This window comes from Rhinolophus hipposideros, assembly GCF_964194185.1.
Source record: "Rhinolophus hipposideros genome assembly, chromosome: 16".
NCBI classification, from domain to species: domain Eukaryota; kingdom Metazoa; phylum Chordata; class Mammalia; order Chiroptera; family Rhinolophidae; genus Rhinolophus; species Rhinolophus hipposideros.
The window spans coordinates 24,158,927-24,176,761 of NC_138062.1; the positions used below are offsets into that span (position 1 = coordinate 24,158,927).

General features: G+C 35.5%; 1 protein-coding gene across 1 annotated transcript in view; it reads left to right on the forward strand.

Moving 5' to 3' along the window:
• ARFIP1 (ARF interacting protein 1) overlaps positions 1-17,835 on the forward strand; it is an 82,861-nt gene that overhangs the window by 23,087 nt on the left and 41,939 nt on the right. Inside the window, 3 exon segments of the mRNA XM_081076773.1 lie at positions 13,258-13,366; positions 17,385-17,470; positions 17,472-17,481. Of these exon segments, the coding sequence (XP_080932899.1) occupies positions 13,258-13,366; positions 17,385-17,470; positions 17,472-17,481 (205 nt within the window).

The window sequence follows — 17,835 nt, forward strand, 5'->3', positions numbered from 1 at the left end:
GTGAACAGAAATGACAAAAATACCTGGCATCAGGGAGTTGATATTCTAATAGACAATCTAATGAAAGCTAAGGGCCTTTGTCTAAGAAAAATGTGAAACATACAAAATGCTGCATTGTTTTGAAGATTCACCTGCCATCTTGAATGTCTTCTTGTTGATCTTTTAAGCTTTAGCTTATACACAGTAAAAAGCACAAGTGTTAGGTTCAATGGACCGCACCCACATCAAGTTTTAGAACATTTCTAAGACCTTAATTGGTTCTCTCTTGCTCTCCTCTAGGCAGCATCCCTTCCTTTCTCCCTCTCTCCCAGGGTAATCACTGCTACTTTAACTCTTAGCTTTTGACTGTTTCTGAACTGAATGTAAATGGAATCATACAGTATGTACTTTTTTTTGAGTGGCTTTCACCCAACATTATGCCTGTGAAATTTATTCATATTGTTGCTTGTGGTAGTATTTAATTCTTTATAGTATAGTTTTCCATTGTGTTAATATACCACAATTTGTATATCCATTCTTTAGTTGATGGATACCTAAGTTGTTTGCAGTCCATGGCTATTATGAATAAAGCTGCTGTGTCCTTTCTGGTGCAGGTCTTTTGGTGTATATAATCACCTATTTCTATTGGGTATATACCTAAGAGTGGAATTGCCAGGTCATGGGTACATGATGTTTGGCTTTGGTAGATATTGTCAACTAGTTTTTCAAAGTAGTTGAACCAGTTGACAATCCTGCCAGCAATGAGTGAGAGTTCTAGTTTTTCCACATCCTTACCAATTCTTGGTATTGTCATACTTTTTAATTTTAGCCATTCTGATGGAAGCATAATGGTATCTCATTGTGGTTTTAATACGCACCTCCCTGATGACTAATGATATTGAGCATATTTTCATATTCTTATTGATCATTTGGGTATTGCCTTTCATGAATTGCCTTTTCAAGTCCTTTGCCCATTTTTCTATTGGGTGTGTGCCTTTTCTAATTCATTTGTAGGAGTTCTTTATATATTCTGGGTATAAGTCATTCAGTTGAATATGTGTGCTGCAGATATTTCCTTCTAGTCTGTAGCTTGCTTTTGTGCTCTATTAAAGGTATCTTGATGAACAGAAGTTGTTCATGTTAATGGAGTCCAATTTATCAATGTTTCCTTTGAGTGATTTTTGTGACCCTTTTAGGAAATCTTTGCCTATCCCAGTATGATGAAGATACTCTTTTATTCTAATAGTTTTATTTTTTTGCTTCTAATACTTAGATCTGTGATTCATCTTGAATTAAATTTGTATATGGTGTAATGTAGGGGGTCAAGGTGTTTTTTTTTAAATCATAAATATCTAATTAACATTCACTGTTTATTGAAAAGACTACTGGTTATCCCCTGGAGGCTTTTGCTGTTAATCAGGTCATCACATGTGGATTCTTTGTTTTATTTCTTGGTCTTTTTTTCTATCCTTGCAATAATACCACACCATCTTTCTTCCTTACTTGCTATGGTAATTACGTTTGGAACATATATTAGGTTCAGCCTTGATACCTGGTAGTTAATTCCTCCACCTTTGTTCTTCTGCTTTGTAACTAAACCTATTTGTGAGTCTTTAGTTAAGAACCTTTTTTGCCTTTGAGTAACACTGAAAAATGTTTTTTTTAATCCTTTCACATTTTAACTTTGTAATACGAAGTCTTACTAGAATGAAGTGAATTAAACCATAATATATCTGTGTAAGTTCTTTGCTTATGCAGTTAAAGCCAGTTAACTTCCTGCTTTCTAAGTTTACTCATTGGTTAGCGTCAAATTCTCATTTTGGAGATTCCCCTGCAGTGTTATTTCACTTTCTATTGGAAGGCAGGGAAAAACGAAAATGAGATGTTGTCTTGGAGTTTTCCCCTAACTGGATATGAACTTTACCAGTGGGCAAGGCTCCTAAGAAGCAATAATCCATTTCAACCAGTACGTCCCACTTCACTTCCCTGAAGAAATTCAACATCATAAAACTTGTTTCTGTTTGTATTTGCTCTTATTACAAATGTATGCATAAGTCTCTTGCATTTTTTAATGTACTTTAATTAAAATGAAAATTGGCTATGTGATTCCTTTCATCATGAGTAAAAACAATATTTCAAAAGCACCTTTTGACCTTTTTGAATAAATTGCACTCAAGTTCTATTAGGCATATAGTTACTAAATTTCAACATACTTTCCCTCCTTTATTTTTTGAGCAATAAAAGGGAAATTTCATTTCAAATCCATATTTCTATTTGGATATAGATAAAAGTTCATGGAAGTGTTAAAATGTATTGCTTAGCATTATACTATATTTTATAGACTAGTAAAGAGATCTCATATGTGAAACTAGATCATAACCAGAGTTTTCTGAGGCATTTTACTTATATACATCTTTCTTTTATACCTATTTGTTGTTTAAAGTAATATAATGGTTTTTATTTAATGCACACTGCATAATGCACTTCAAAAAGTGTAACATCTTGTATAAAATGAAGGTGGTAGCTTATTAAGTTGTCATAACTTGGCTAGCCAGTTGGTGTCACTGTGGTATAGGCAGTGAAATTGTAAATGGTTTTGTTTTTCGGTCTCATTGCAGATGTTTCATTTTTCATTGGATTTCCCTTCTTAGTCTGTCTGAGAGGCTCAGGTCAACTCTTCACATTTATATAAAGATTATAATGGCAAAACTTGTCATAGGAATCCTCTGGCAGCAGTTTAACATGTTAATGTTTTGAAGTTTATTACTCTTTATTAAGATGAGGGGCAACAGCTGTATGTAGAGAGGATAGGATAATCTTGGTATCATGGCAGTTTGTTTACAGCAAAAATATTTCTGCTTCTAAATAAAAAGTAATTCCTATTTTTTAAAGATTAGTAAAGTTAATGTCTAAATAATACAAATTACTTTTTGACTTGTGAACTGCATATTATTTATAGTTTGTTGTTAGGGTCCTGGTCAAAATATTAGATTAGAAATGTGCAATTTGTGCCATGAGTTAAAGAGAAGAAGCAAATATTAGCTTCAGATGGTTGAAAATTCATGTGACTTAAATTCTATTTGACAGATTCACAGAAATTACCTTAGATGTAGCTAAAATGAAACTTTTCCTGTAGTAGGCCCAAAACTAAAATCCACAATTTTTCCATCTATGGATTTTTTCTCCAGAAAAAATTTATATATACACAAAATACCAAATATCAAATTTAGGGAGTTTAGGACTCCCTGAACCCCGCCTGTAGATCCTGAGGTTCCCTGGGTCTTAAAAACTCCTGGTCTACAAGTTTTGAGTTAAATCACAAGATTTTAGTTCAGTGGGAGTACCTTAGAGAGCCCCAAGACTCACTACTTTTACAACTGAGGAAAAGGGTCCTTGAGGTTGTGATGGAATTACCCCTATAACCTAGCTAACCCAAAGCTTAGGTGACTTGACTGCAAGTCCGGTGAGGGTAAGAGCGTTCCCATTACCTTATCACCAGCTCCTGGGAACAGTGCTGGCACGTAGTAGTAATGGAGGCTTTTATTAAATGTTGGGTGAATGAATGGGGATATTAGAGCCAGAACTAGAAACAAGGTTTCTAGACTTAGAACAACGGGGAAGAGATATTATGCTACTCTTAGACTTGATACATCTTGTGTCCTTTCCCAGCATGTATCATCTTTGTTGTTGTTTTTGAAGTTTTGGTGTGTGAGGTCTTTGTTGTTATTGTTGTTTTATTCTTTAATGCTTTTGTTTAAATAAGTAGTTTCTCCATTCCCCTGTACTTACCAGTCTGGATAACTTACTTTAGCAGTCTGGATGAGATTTGGGAAGGAATAGAAATTGTCAGAAGACTGTTTCGGATATATTTCCTCACTTCACCCCAATGTTGTAACTGTCTATTTATCTGCTTTTCCCAAGAGATTGGAATCACCCTTAGGGAGAGACAGTGTGTGCATACAACAGTTTACGGTTAATAGTACTCAATAAAGGAATGAATTCCAGTATAATGACTTAAATTTTAACACGTTATCTATTTCAGTTATCCTACCCTAGGGGTTGAATAGCATGTGATGAGTTTGTCTCCATAATGTATAGTAACATTTTTGTGTTACTCACATCTGAAAAATTTAGCAAGCTCAGCCAGTGGCAACACTGATTTGGTGGGGGATTTTCTGAATGCCAGTTTTTATCAAATGTGTATCTTGGGTCCTTCAGAGGTACAGCAAATGTTTTTCATTGTTTAACCCATGCAAACCCAGATTCATTTTATATTTACTTTTCAAGTATAGAATATATTCTTAGTACTATTACCACAAGGTAAGTTTTAAAATATGTGTTTATTATATATATATATATATATATATATATATATATATATATATATATATTAAATTAACTCTGGATTGGGAAATCTATTAAAAATTGTGAATAAATATAAACGAAGGCTGAAACCTTATCCATCTTAATTAGAATCCATAGATTGTGCCTTTATTTATAAACAAACGCTACCATAGATAAGTTTTTTCATCTCCAGGAGGAATTTTTTGAATGTAGATACATATAAATATTTCCAGGGATAGTCTTTGAGTCAATTCAGCATTTCCTTGATGCAAGTTGGTACATGATTGCATTATCTAACTCAGTACTACTTAGAATCTAGAGTTAGGAGGTGCAGTGGTTGGGTGAAGCCAAGAGGTTAGGCAGTAAAACCCGCCCAAAAAAGTGATACTATAAGTTCTTGTTAAATGTGTGTTGAATGAGTAAGAGGGGAACAGGAGAGAGAGAAATGAGATTGTGTGTGTGTGTGAGTGTGTGTGTGTGTGTGTGTGTGTTAATAAAATGGAAAAAATAGATAAATCAAGAGATTTGTTATCTTGATCAAATGGAATAACAAATATAGGATTAGATTGTGATCATAAAGTAAGTTATTAGACTTAAGACTCCAGAATTGTTTCTTCCTGACTGGTGACAAGGTCCAAGGAGTGGCCTTGGGAGTTCCAGTTGCCAAAATAGAATGGGGCATGAAAGATGAGAGGCATTAGAGATGAAGAGGTTAATGAAATCTGAGAATGAAGTGTAGGTTGGGTTGTACTATATTAGTCTAATATATCTTTTATCTGCCTTCAACATTTTTTGGCCCTTTATCCAACTACAAATTACCAAACCTGAATCAAACTACCAACTTTAGGCTTCCTATAAGTATACTAAGGAGGACAAAATTGTACACCTTTACAGACTCTTATTGCTACAACCAGTCGTTCTGCATCAACATAGGTAGACAGGCGCATGCAATAGATTTTATTTCATTTTAAATATTTCACTATTTGTATTTTTTAAAAATAAAGTAACTTACTACATACCATGCCATTAGTAGGCTATGGTTTTAATGAGCTTTGAAAACTCACCTTACACACCTTATCTATCACTTTGAAAGGAATTGCAAACTGAGTGTAGAATCGTTCCCTGAAAGTGTGCCCAGTGGCATGCCAAAGATTGGGAACACCCAGGATAATGGTAGGAGCTGGGGATAGAGGAGAAGACCTGGAATGCCAGAGCCCTCAGTAAATATTGGAGATTGACTGGAAAGACCGCAGATGACAGTGTTAAGATGTGAAGAGCGCAGTGAGGCAGGGTGACGTGGGGGGAGTGTCAGTATTGTGCAAGGCCTGGAAAGCAGTTCTGTACCGCAGAGTTCTCCAAAATATAGATAAAGGATTACCTGCACCGGACTCACCGGGCTGACTTGTTTGAAATTCTGACTCCCGGACTCCACATTCCAACCTAAAGCCATTTGCAACAGGCAGCTAAGAAGAATCTGCATTTTTAATAGGTTTCTCAGGTGATTCTTACCCAAACTAGCGTTTGAGAACTGGTAGTTTAGAAGTGCCAGTGGAGGGCTGAGAAAAGTGCTGACCCTGCCTTCCACTCACTTGAAAAGTAGAATGTTGGAGAATCATCAGCTTTGACTCCAGGTAATTGCAGAGAGGAGGCAGAGAGGCCACTCTGAGAAGGCTGAAGAGGTTGCAGTGTGTTTACAGTAGAACTGGGGCTGTGGAGTCTGAGTGATAGCCTTGCTTCTGGCAGCCGTTCCATATAGGCAACTAACTGTTAAAACAACAAAGCGGATTTGACATCATCAAAATTCGTAGAACATTTAACATAAAGTTTTCAATCTGTTTCTTTAAAAATTATGTAAATGCTTGAAGGTTTTATACGTTTAAAAGAATGAGATAGGATGTTTAAATGTAGAATATTTCTTTGTAAATGAAATATTAGTATTATATCTGCTAGGTGCTAGAAATACTAAAGGGGAACAAGATCAATAAGCAACCTGGTCTTAGCGAGCTTACAGGCAGCAGGGAGAGAAGAGATAGACAAACTAATTTTAATACCGTGTGAGAAGGGATGTGATAGGCCACGTATAGCGTGATCTGAGACTGGAGGCGTATGGAAGGATTGCCTGAGGAATTGCTGTCCAAGCTGAATCTGGATGAGCCAGCCAGATGAAGAAGGGTGAAGGGCAACTCTAACAACCTACAAGAGGTGTGAGACCACAGAACTGCAAATTCACCATTTATTGTTGAAGTGGAGAATGTAGGAGCAGATGTGTGAGAAATGAGGCTAGAGAGAGAAGTAGGGACCAGATCCCACAAAACCTTAAAACCATGTTGAAGAGGTTGGATTTTTTCTAAAATGTTGTGGAGGTCCACTAAATGACATAAAAAATTCGCAGTTTAGAAAGTTGTTTCTGCCTACAGTGTGAATAATGAAATTCAGGAGTAATAAGACTAGAGACCAGGAAGACAGATCAATTAGGTCACCAAGGGGAAAGGGAAGGAAGACTTAGGACTACCTCTTGTAGAGAGACTAGAACTGGTTAGTAAAGAACACCAAGCCACTTTTAAAGATGTAGTTGTAGATAGGAGGAAAACTGGGAGACTATATAGTAGTGTAAGGAAACGAAGGGAGAAGAGTTTGTATAATTTATGAAGTACTTGGAGAATCCTAACAGATTGTTGGTGGTTACAATATAGGCTTTAAGAATCACTCCTTTACTCAAGATTTCTCCTCATTCTAAGTAAAAGGGGAGGATTAATTAATGAATGTCAAGTTCTGCTTATATATTGTAGTGTTGTGCATCTTATTAAGGATGTGTATTTTAAAGCAAATTTGTTGAACATTTTTTGTTCTTTATGTGTTGGTGGTCTTGCATTAACTTTAGTTTGAAAGTAGATTACCATGCTAAACTATAAATTGCAAAGTTGCGTTTTTAACCTTATTCCTATTCTTACCTCTCTTAAAATATACAAAACGGAGAAGTTATTTTTGAAAATGAGCACCCCTTCACAGCTTTATAGAAGCTATTACTACAAACGTTACTTTGTATCCTTTGAAAAGGACTTAAAATATGCATGAAACTTTTTTGCCAAAAGCATTATATTTTGATTTAGTTTAATTATTTGAAAATTTACTTTTAAAAACTATTAAATTCTGCCACATTAGCCTCGTAACTTGAATAGAAAGTTATTTTAGGTTTATTCCATATTAAGCACAACTTTGCAAAGTCTTAAATTCTGAGTTGAATGCCAGTGACATCAAGATGTAAACTAGGGATTTTACATTGTTGCTTATAAATGGGCTCATTGTCTCTCAAATATGTTCCAGAAACTATAGGAGTGAATGCAGTCACAGATATTTGAAAAGTTTCTAAGCTAGGCATAGCCTTATAGTGAGATACTTTAAAATTTTTTAAGGGTTCATGTAATGGCATGTTTTAAGTTTTTGTGAACTATGAAGCTAAATTATATTGCTTGGAGAGTATGTATTTTACAAAACAACAATCAACAAAGCTCATACAATAATGAGTGTTATCTCACAAGTCATGCATTCCTCTCATATAGCCCTTATCATTTTGTGTTGCTCTTAGCTGCCAGACCACTATCAAATGATAATTCTGTGCAGAATCTGAATAGGCATATTTGTACCACTTTTGGTTAGACTCCTTCTGTTATTAACAGCTTACGCATAGGAAGGCCTTAGTGCTTTTCAGATTTTACAACTGTTTTACATAAAGGACAAGAGGTGTTTTTCTGTTTTTTGTTTTTGTTGTTTGTTTTCTGGAAGCACTATTGCTTGTTGAATAAAGGACCTCTGGAAGGGTTTGAGTGAGATGTAGACAACTAGCAGTCGTTTATCCTGGGGGCTACGCATGACAAGATGGGAGGTGTTCCTGAAACTTCTTGAAAACTTAGGTAATCAGAGACATCCATTATATTTACTATTTAATCTATCACTAGCTCCGCTCTTTCCAACTACTGCTACTACTATATCTCTTTTCTGGAGATTAATACAATATTTTGTGACAGGGCAGATGATTCAAATGAGTAATGTTCTTTTAGGTAAGTTCCAAGAATACAGCAAACGCAACTTTCTTGGACCTCTAGGCCATTTGTATGTTGTTTCAATGTGTTTAGAACTAATAAGTTCAGCAGTGTTGCAGGATATGAGAGAAATATGCTAAACTCAATTTTATTTCTATACACTAGAAATAAATAACCCAAAAATAAAATTAAGAAAACAATTCCTTTTACAATAGCATCAAAAATAAGAATATACTCAGGAAAATGTGTGCAGTACTTGTACACCGAAAACCATAAAACGTCATCAAAAGAAGTTAAAGAAGATCTAAATAAATGGAAGGACATCTCATGTTCATGGATTAGACGACTTAATCTGTTGAGATGGCAATGCTCCCCAAATTAATCAGATTCAACATAATCTCTGTCAAAATCCCAGCTTACTTTTTTGTAGAAATTTACAAATTGATTATATATAAATGCAAGGGATCCAGAATGCCAAAAGAATTTTGAAACAGAAGAATAGAGTTGTAGTACTCACTACTTCTGATTTGGAAACTTACTATGAAGCTACAGTAATCAAAACAGGATGGCACTAGCATAAGGAAGACGTAGGTCAATGGAACAAAATTGAGAGTACAGAAATAGGCCCTTATATTTGTGGTCAGTTGAGCTTCAACAGGTTGCCAAGACAGTTTTCAATGTGGAAAGAATGGTCTTCAACAAATGGTGCTGAGATGACTGGATATCCACCTGCAAAGAAAGAGGTTGTACCCAGACTTCACACCATGCTCAAAAGTTAACTCAAAATGGATCAAAGACTTAAATGTTAAGAGGTAAAATTATAAAACTCAGAAGAAAAACATAGATGTGAATCTTCATGACCTTGGATTAGGCAGTTTTGTTTCTTAGGTATGACACCAAAAGCAAGAACAACAAAAAATAAGTTAGACTTCATCAACATTTAAAACTTTTGTGCTTCAAAGAACACCATGAAGAAGAAAGTGAAAAGGCAGCCCACAGAAAAAATATTTACAGATCGTATGTCTGAGAATGGATTTGTGTCTTACAACTCAACAGTAAAATGACAAATGACCCAACTGAAACTAGGGCAAAAGATTTGAATAGACATTTCTCCAAAGAAAATACACAAATGGCCAATAAGCACCTTAAAAGATGCTCAGCATCATCAGTCATCAGGGAAATCAGGTTCACACTACATTAAGATACTACTTCATTCTTGCTAGGATGGCTATAATCAAAAATGACAGACAATAACAAGTGTTGGTGAGAATGTAGGGAAATTAGAACCCTCATACATTGCTTTTGGGAATATAAGATGGTGCGGCCATTTTGGAAGACAGTCTGACAATTTCTCAAAAGGTGAAACAGACAATTACCACATAACCCAGCCAAAGATATGTACACTAATGTTCATAGCAACATTATTTGTAATAGTCAAAAAGCAGGAACAATCTAAGTGATGACCCATCAACTGGTGAATGGATAAACAAATGGTGGTATATCCTTACAATGGAATATTATTCAACCATAAAAACAAACGAACTGATATATACTCTAATATGAATGAATCTTGAACACAGTATGCTACAAGACACATACTATATGATTCCATTTATATGACTGTGCAGAGTGAGCAAATCCATAAAAACAGAAAGTAGATTAGTGGTTCTAAGGGTCTGGGGAAGGGTAGGAATGGGAGTGACTTCTAGTGGATGCAGAGTTTCTTTTTGGGTGATGAAAACGTTCTATAATTAGTGGTAATGGCTACACAACTCTGTAAATGTACTAGTAGAATCACTGACTTACACACTTTAAAAGGGTGAATTTTATGGCATGTGAATTTTATTTCAGTGAAGTGAATTCACAGTACAGTAAATACCTACTTGTCTACCATTCAATTAAGAAATAAAACATTTAAATCATTGCCCTTTCCCCACATAGCCACAGGGCTCACTCCCTCACTTTGTTCAGGATTCTTGCCACATTTCACCTCCTGAGAGAGACCTTCCGTGTGTACCCCACCTAAAGTAGCACCCTTTGCCTGTCACTCTGTATCTCTCTTATCCTGCCTTTAAAAGAAAACAAAAACAACTTATTTAGTACTTATTACTTATTCACACCATTTACTATTACCTTATATACATGTATTTGTTTACTATCAGTCTCTTCCTCCCCCAACCCCCCCATGTGAGTCTAATATGGGCAGAGACTTGATCTGTTTCCTACACTGCTGTATCTGTAGTGTCTAAAGCAGTGGCTGTCATGAACTTGATGCTCACTAAATGTGGTTCAGTTAGTAAATAATCCTTTATTTTCCAGAGCTCAAGCAGTACTTTCCTATTTGGTTCTCATGGACTTAGTCCCTATTCTGAATTCCTCTGATACTTGCTGTCTTTACTTTGGAACCAAGCTCAACTTTTGCGTTAATGTTGGTATTTCTTGTCTCTCCAGTGAGGCAAGGACTGTATCTTATCTTTTTCTTTGCCCAGAAAGTCTAATAAAAAAAAAGAGTACAGTTAAGAGTAAGCAAATATTCATTAAGTTAAATTTAAAAAGAAACCTATTACTATAGCAGCTTCTTCCTCTAATAATGTTGAGTCATAAATCCTTTAGTTCACTTAACAAATTCACTTATTTATTCAACACATATTTATTGAACATCTGCTGTATCCCAGGCACTATCTCAGGTGCTAAATATATAGCAGTAAACAGAATAGGCAACTCCGTGCTCTCATGAGGTTTACAGTATAGTGAGGGGAGACAAAAATAAATACATATACACATAATATGTTACTTAGTGATAACTGCTATGAGAAAAGTAAAACAGGGTGAGCAGAATAGGGAGTTCCAGCGTGAAGATTGGGGGAGCTGCTATTTTATATGTTGTCAGGGGAAAGCCTCTGGTTAAAGGACAGGACATATAGGAGCAAGTCCTGTGGATTTCTGGCAGAATAGCATTGCAGAAAGAAAACACAGCAAATATAAAGGCCCTAAAAAAAAGGTTCACTGTTTTTAAAGAAACAATGTGGCTGCTAGGCTGAGGCTAATTGGACATTGAAGTCAAATCATGTAATCCCTTAAGAAGATTTAATAGGCTGGGTTTTAGTCAAGTGAGATTGGGGGCTGTTGGAGAGTTTTGCACAGGGGATAACTGTGGTTGGTGTGTGGAGTTAGAGGTGTGTGTCATGGATAGAAGCAAGGAGACCAGTTGGAAGGCTCTTGGATAATCCAGGTGACATAGGATACTGGCTTACATCACGATGGTAGCAGTGGAGGTGCTGAGAATTGGCTTGGTCCTGGGTATATTTCAAGGATAGGTCTGATAGGGTCTGCTGATGGTTTGGATGGGGGCATAAGAGAAAAAGAAGAGTCAAAGGTAACTGCTAAGATTTTTGGCTATGATTTTGGTAGTAGAGATGCCATTAACTGAAAGGAAACTGTTGGTCATGTTTTTTTTGTTCTGTCTGTTGTGGGGGTGGGGATTTACTGTGGAATCGATTGATTTCGGGCACATTAAGTGTGAAATGCCTATTTGACATCCCAGTGGAAAAGACAGAGATGTTGTTAGATATGTTGTAGTTAAAGAGGGAGACCCAGGTAGGACACAGACATTGGGCGGTCGTCAGTGTATAGATGATTTTTAAATCCAGAAGAATCAATAAGATTATCCAAGAAATGAGTATAGGTGAAAAAGTCCTCTGACTGAACCATGGGGTACCTCCAGAACTTAGAGGTTGAGGAGATGAGAAGGAATCAGCAAAGGAGACAACAGAACGTGCTGGGGGTTGAACGTATAACAAGGAGAGAACATCACTTGTGTCAGATGCTGTTTGACAAATCACATTAAGATAAGAATTGACCTCACTAAATATTGAGTGTCTCCCATACCAAATCAGGAAATTGCCTAGGCAAAATTAATGAGCTTCTCAAGAAAAATCCTTTTCAACACTTGTCGGTTATGAGAAACTGTATCTGTTAAGTTTTGACTTTGCAAATTGGAAAACTCAAAAGGTCAGTTTTGAATGTTCAAATTATATCTGTACACTATATGTGATGGGGTACAGTATTCAAAAAGGATTTTAAAGACCTTTATCTTTTAGTGTATCACTAAACTTGTCATTGTGGAAAACCAATAGGATCCATTCATAGACTGATTATGAATGGGTAATTCATAATATCTAAACCAGAGGAAAGAAGGGACTTTTAATTAGAAATTTTTGTTCCTTGGCTTTCTCTTTTTTTTAACGGTAAGGCTGAATGTTGAATATTATATTTATTGCAGTTAAGTTCCAATTATAAGCTAATTTACAATTAGGTTTACTACTGTCAGTGTTTAATGTAAATCTAAATAGCAGGAAATTTCCCTTACCTCACCCTGATTAAAGTCAGAGAAGCCCTATTTACCAAGCTGACTTTGAAATCAAAGGGAAATTAATATTGCAAATGAATGAAATGTTTATACTGACCATTAGCCATGCTTATCATGATTATATTAGACATCAGTCTAATATATATATATATTTAACACTAGACATGGCTTTTTTGTCACCTTAATTCTTTTTTTTTAAATGATTCTCTTGAGTGATTTCTCGAATAATTTTGTATCAGTAGATTGGAAATTTGAAAAATGTGTTTTGATACCTGCCTAGTGTTTGTTCCAGAATAATCGAGGTATTTTTGTATTTGACATACACTTTACCTCTTAATAGCAAATGTTACTGAGTTTGCTGCTGATCATGTATTATTACAGAATACTGTGTCAGCATAAGGGAATACTACGTAGCAGAAAGAAAAATAGTTTAAGATGTGCTTAAAAGGAAACAATTATTCTGAACTGTTTTGTGATGTGAGATTTTTTTCACAAAAATTTTCTCTTCTTTCATATTTTGCCAAGGATTTGAAACGTTCATTACCAGCCGGACTTGGTCTCTCAGAAACCCAAATTACATCTCATGGCTTTGACAGTACCAAAGAGGGGGTTACTGAAGCAGGAGAATTTCAAGGTATGAGCCCATATATTTTTAAAGATGGCAGGGGTGGAGGATGAGAGAAATTCATCAAACGCTACCTTTATTAATAAAGCATAAGAGTTGAACCCTTTAATTCTGTGATAAAGCCCCAATTATAAACATAATCCTTTTTCGCTTCAATTTAACTAATTTAAGAATTATTTTAGTAGTCTTCTTTATATAAATCAACACATAAGTTCACTGATTATTGTTTAGGAATTGGTTTTAAAATACTGAAATAAAAACTCAAAAATTATATAAAAAATGCAGATTTAAATTATTTTAGCTTACAACCACTAAGTTTATAGCTGTAAGTCAATATTGATTTGTGTAATACATGTTTCCTATCTATTTCAAAGCAATTAGGAAAATAAAACTTTTATTTTTTGTACTGTGACTGCCGTACGGGAAGTCTCTACGCCCACCATCAGATCCGTAACTTGCTAAGAGGACTCACAGGACTCAGTATATAGTCAGACCATATACGACGTATGATCATTTCAGCAAAAGCATACCAAGCACATCAGCAAAGGCAAAGGATGCCTGAGTAGAAGTTCTGGGGGGGACGAGGCCCAGGGCAGTCACACAGGACACAATTAATTCTACCCCGCAGAGCTGTGACAACATATGTGAAGTGTTACTAACCAGGGAAGCTCTTTAGAGACTCAGTGCCCAGGGATTTTGTTGGACATTGCTCCCGCAGACACCGTCTGCCTAGCATGTACCAAGATTCCAGACACTTGGAAGGAAGGCAGGTATTCACCACAAACCACATTGTTTGTACCAACAGCTGAGGCACAGTGAGCCAGTCTTAGCCTTCTGGGAATGGAGGGAGTCTTCCCAAAATTTAAGTTCTGACACCAACCAAGGGCCAGTCGTGTAAGCTGGTCTTTTTAAGAATAAGCAGTTATACCTGTTGTGTTAACTCTTTTCTGGGCACATTTCATATATATCTCTGTCTATCTTTAATATAAAGGACAAAGTTGTCTCCTTTTTTTAATGCTCTTGCCTAATAACAAACTTTCTGTTATTTTTTTCCCCCACATGAGTGAAATCAAGTAAACATTTGGATGTTAAAAAAAGAATTGTTTTCTTTACAGACCTGTAAAGTAGTACCTATAGATTATGTTCAGTGAAGTAAATTAATTTTGGTAAATATATTGTAATGTCACAAAATGAAAAAAAAACATATCTGCATGCTTTTGCAATCCTTAGCCATTTTGCAAATAATAGGATTCTATATTTGAGTGCCTAAAATTACGAGTGCTTAAAGATATAAGGCTGACTAACTGTACAATGTGACACCATCTCTGGAGCAGTCACTAATTTCCAAATTTAAATATTAACAGAATGAAAAAATACTTTTACTATTAAGACATTTTAAGTATTTTCAGTGAAATTATTTAGCTGACATTTGGTTTAATCCCTTAATAAACAATAATATTATGCAATAATGGAAATCAATTAGCCATTATAAACTGCTATTATGGCATGGGCATGAAAATGCCAGTCACTCTTCACTTGCTCACAGATACATTCTAATCCTTCAAATTGGGATTAAAAATATATTTCATGATAATGGCAGTAATTTATGTGTCTTTGAATTGACTTTATAAAACATTTTTTAACACAAACTGTATTATTGATCAATATATTTAAAAAGATAATCATTCTGCCATACTCAGATTAGTTAAGCATTTATTGGAAAGTTGTAGTTGTTTTAAGTGCCTTTGTTTTAAGACATATAGATAAATTGGAATGAACGTGCGAAAAAGCAACATGATTAAAATTTAGGAGATAGGTCTTAGGAAAAAATGTTAAAGGAGTTGGGGCTGTGTTAGCTCTCGGGGGAAAAATGACTGAATGGTAACTTAATATGGACTATTTCTTGACCAGTTACTGCAAGAAGAGTATTAGCTGTTTACTTTTCCAACCCTAGAGCAAATTTAAAAGAAACTACACTTCATCCTAACAACAACAAATATGGAAATATGCCTAACAAATATGTTGCAGAATCAATAATTGTGGAAATCATGAATAGATCAAAGCTCATAAGAATGTAGTTGGCACCTGAGTTTTGTTTTAATCATTACATGCATATATTCATATTCCTAGATTTCTGTTGTTGAAATGAAACAGAGCTGGTACCCCAAGTTTAGTCAACTAGTAAGATCCTAGACTTTTAAGAATTATGTTTATTGGATATTAGTGAATGATTTTTGTAACTAATTTAGTCTAAATTAGTGATTTAAAGGGTTGAAGATACAGAGAAGTGATAAATTACCCTTGAAAGTAAAGCAAAAAAACTTAACACGATTGTCTTTTGCTATTTTACTTTGGAAACTTCTATATCATTTGTTACATATATTATACACATCTACCGTTGTGTCATGGGATTATGTCTTATGCAAGTTTAATAAACAGTAATAACCAGAACAACAGAGCTTTGTTCTGTTCCACTTCTTGGAACTACAGTAGTCGTCTTTAAATAACACTTCCTTATATAATAGAAGCCCTTGTGCCTTGGATAGTAGAGACAGTCTTTGTTTAAAATGGTGATTGGACTAGATAACCTATTAAAGTGCCTTCTGACTCAACAAGTAACTTATAGATTGGTGTTTTCTGTATTGCATTTAATGGTGGAGATATTACGGTATGGATTCAGAACATCTGAGTCTCTAATAAGAAGCTGTTTTAGCCTCTCTGGGCCTATAGTTAGTTGTTTCTCCCATAGTTTAATGTCAAACTAGTTGATTTCCCTCATCTCTTCCAGTTTTAAATTTTATGGTTCAACAAATTTAAAGAAACAAGTATCCCTCACTTTGAAAGGTGATGCCAATATATTAGGTCTGTTGCATGTTTGGATTTTAAATGTTAGATCCAGTCTAAATTAAGGTTTTTCACATTATTAAGGGTCGGGGCCTTATTAAGCCCCTCATTAAGGTACAGAGCCTGAGATTTTGCCTTTTTTCTTTTTTTTTAAAGATTTTATTGGGGAAGGGGAACAGGACTTTATTGGGGAACAGTGTGTACTTCCAGGACTTTTTTCCAAGTCAAGTTGTTGTCCTTTCAATTTGAGTTGTCCTTTCAGTCTTAGTTGTGGAGGGCGCAGCTCAGCTCCAGGTCCAGTTGCCATTTCTAGTTGCAGGGGGCACAGCCCACCATCCCTTGTGGGAGTTGAACCGGCAACCTTGTGGTTGAGAGCCCGTACTCCAACCAACTGAGCCATCCAGGAGGCAGCTCAGCTCAAGGCCGTGTTCAGTCTTAGTTGCAGGGGGCACTGCCCACCATCCGTTGTGGGACTTCAGGAATCGAACCGGCAACCTTGTGGTTGAGAGCCCACTGGCCCATGTGGGAATCGAACCAGCAGCCTTCGGAGTTAGGAGCATGGAGCTCCAACAGCCTGAGCCACCGGGCCGGCCTGATTTTGCTTTTTTTAATGAGTTCCCAAATAACATTGATACAAGTCCCTTGCATCCATACTGTGAATAGCAATCATCTACACTATGTGATATTTGATTTATGATTTGAAAGTTTTGGCTACAATTCCTGTGAAGGCTATGATTTATTCACATTTCTTCTTTGAATTTTAGTTATAAATTTGATACTTGAAGAGCTTTCCTTCATATGTAAGAGTAGTAGCAAGTTATAAAATATTTACTTATGCTTTAAATCAATCAACTGTGGGAGTTGGATCACATTCTAGTCGTTGATTTGAAAATAGCAGAGTCCAGGTACAGTCCTGTTTAGACATGATCTTGCCAAGTTTCTTCCTATAGTTATTATGTGTTTTGTTTGGTTTTAATAGTTCAATGAAAAGTGTGTACAAGAACTCAACTGGTAGCATCCATTTTTTTATTACTCCATTCATGTAAGAAAGCAAATATATTAATTCCAGTTTTTAATCCTAGTTTTTGAATATTTAAAGGAAATGTCAATAAATGTATATTCAAAATGTATAGCATGTAGAAGAGGAAAAGGATTTTCACGGTTAAATATCTACCCTTTTCAGGTTCCCCAGCACCACCATTGCCATCTGTTATGTCTCCTAGCAGGGTTCCAGCTAGTCAACTGGCTCAACAAGGAAGTGATATAATTTGTTCCTGCAGGTATTCAACTGCACTGATTGGATACAGCCCTTCTTGCTGCTGCTGAAGCTAAACTAATTCACTCAGTTTCATAATCACTTGCTTTATATTCTTAGGTGTGTGTTATTCTGGCTTTTTAGGTGGCTGCTGCTTTTTTTTTAACAATAAGTGAAATAATCTTTCTAACCATACCTGTCTTTCTGGCTTTTCAGAGTTATTAACTATATCTCAAACCTGAAATTTATTTCACTTAAGATTTAAAAACATTGTAAAATTTGATTCATTTAATCATCCTTTCTTTGTTCTGGAAAATTTAGGTTCACTTAATTGATCCTTAAACTCATAGCTTTGCAGATCTGCTATTTTCAGTTAAAC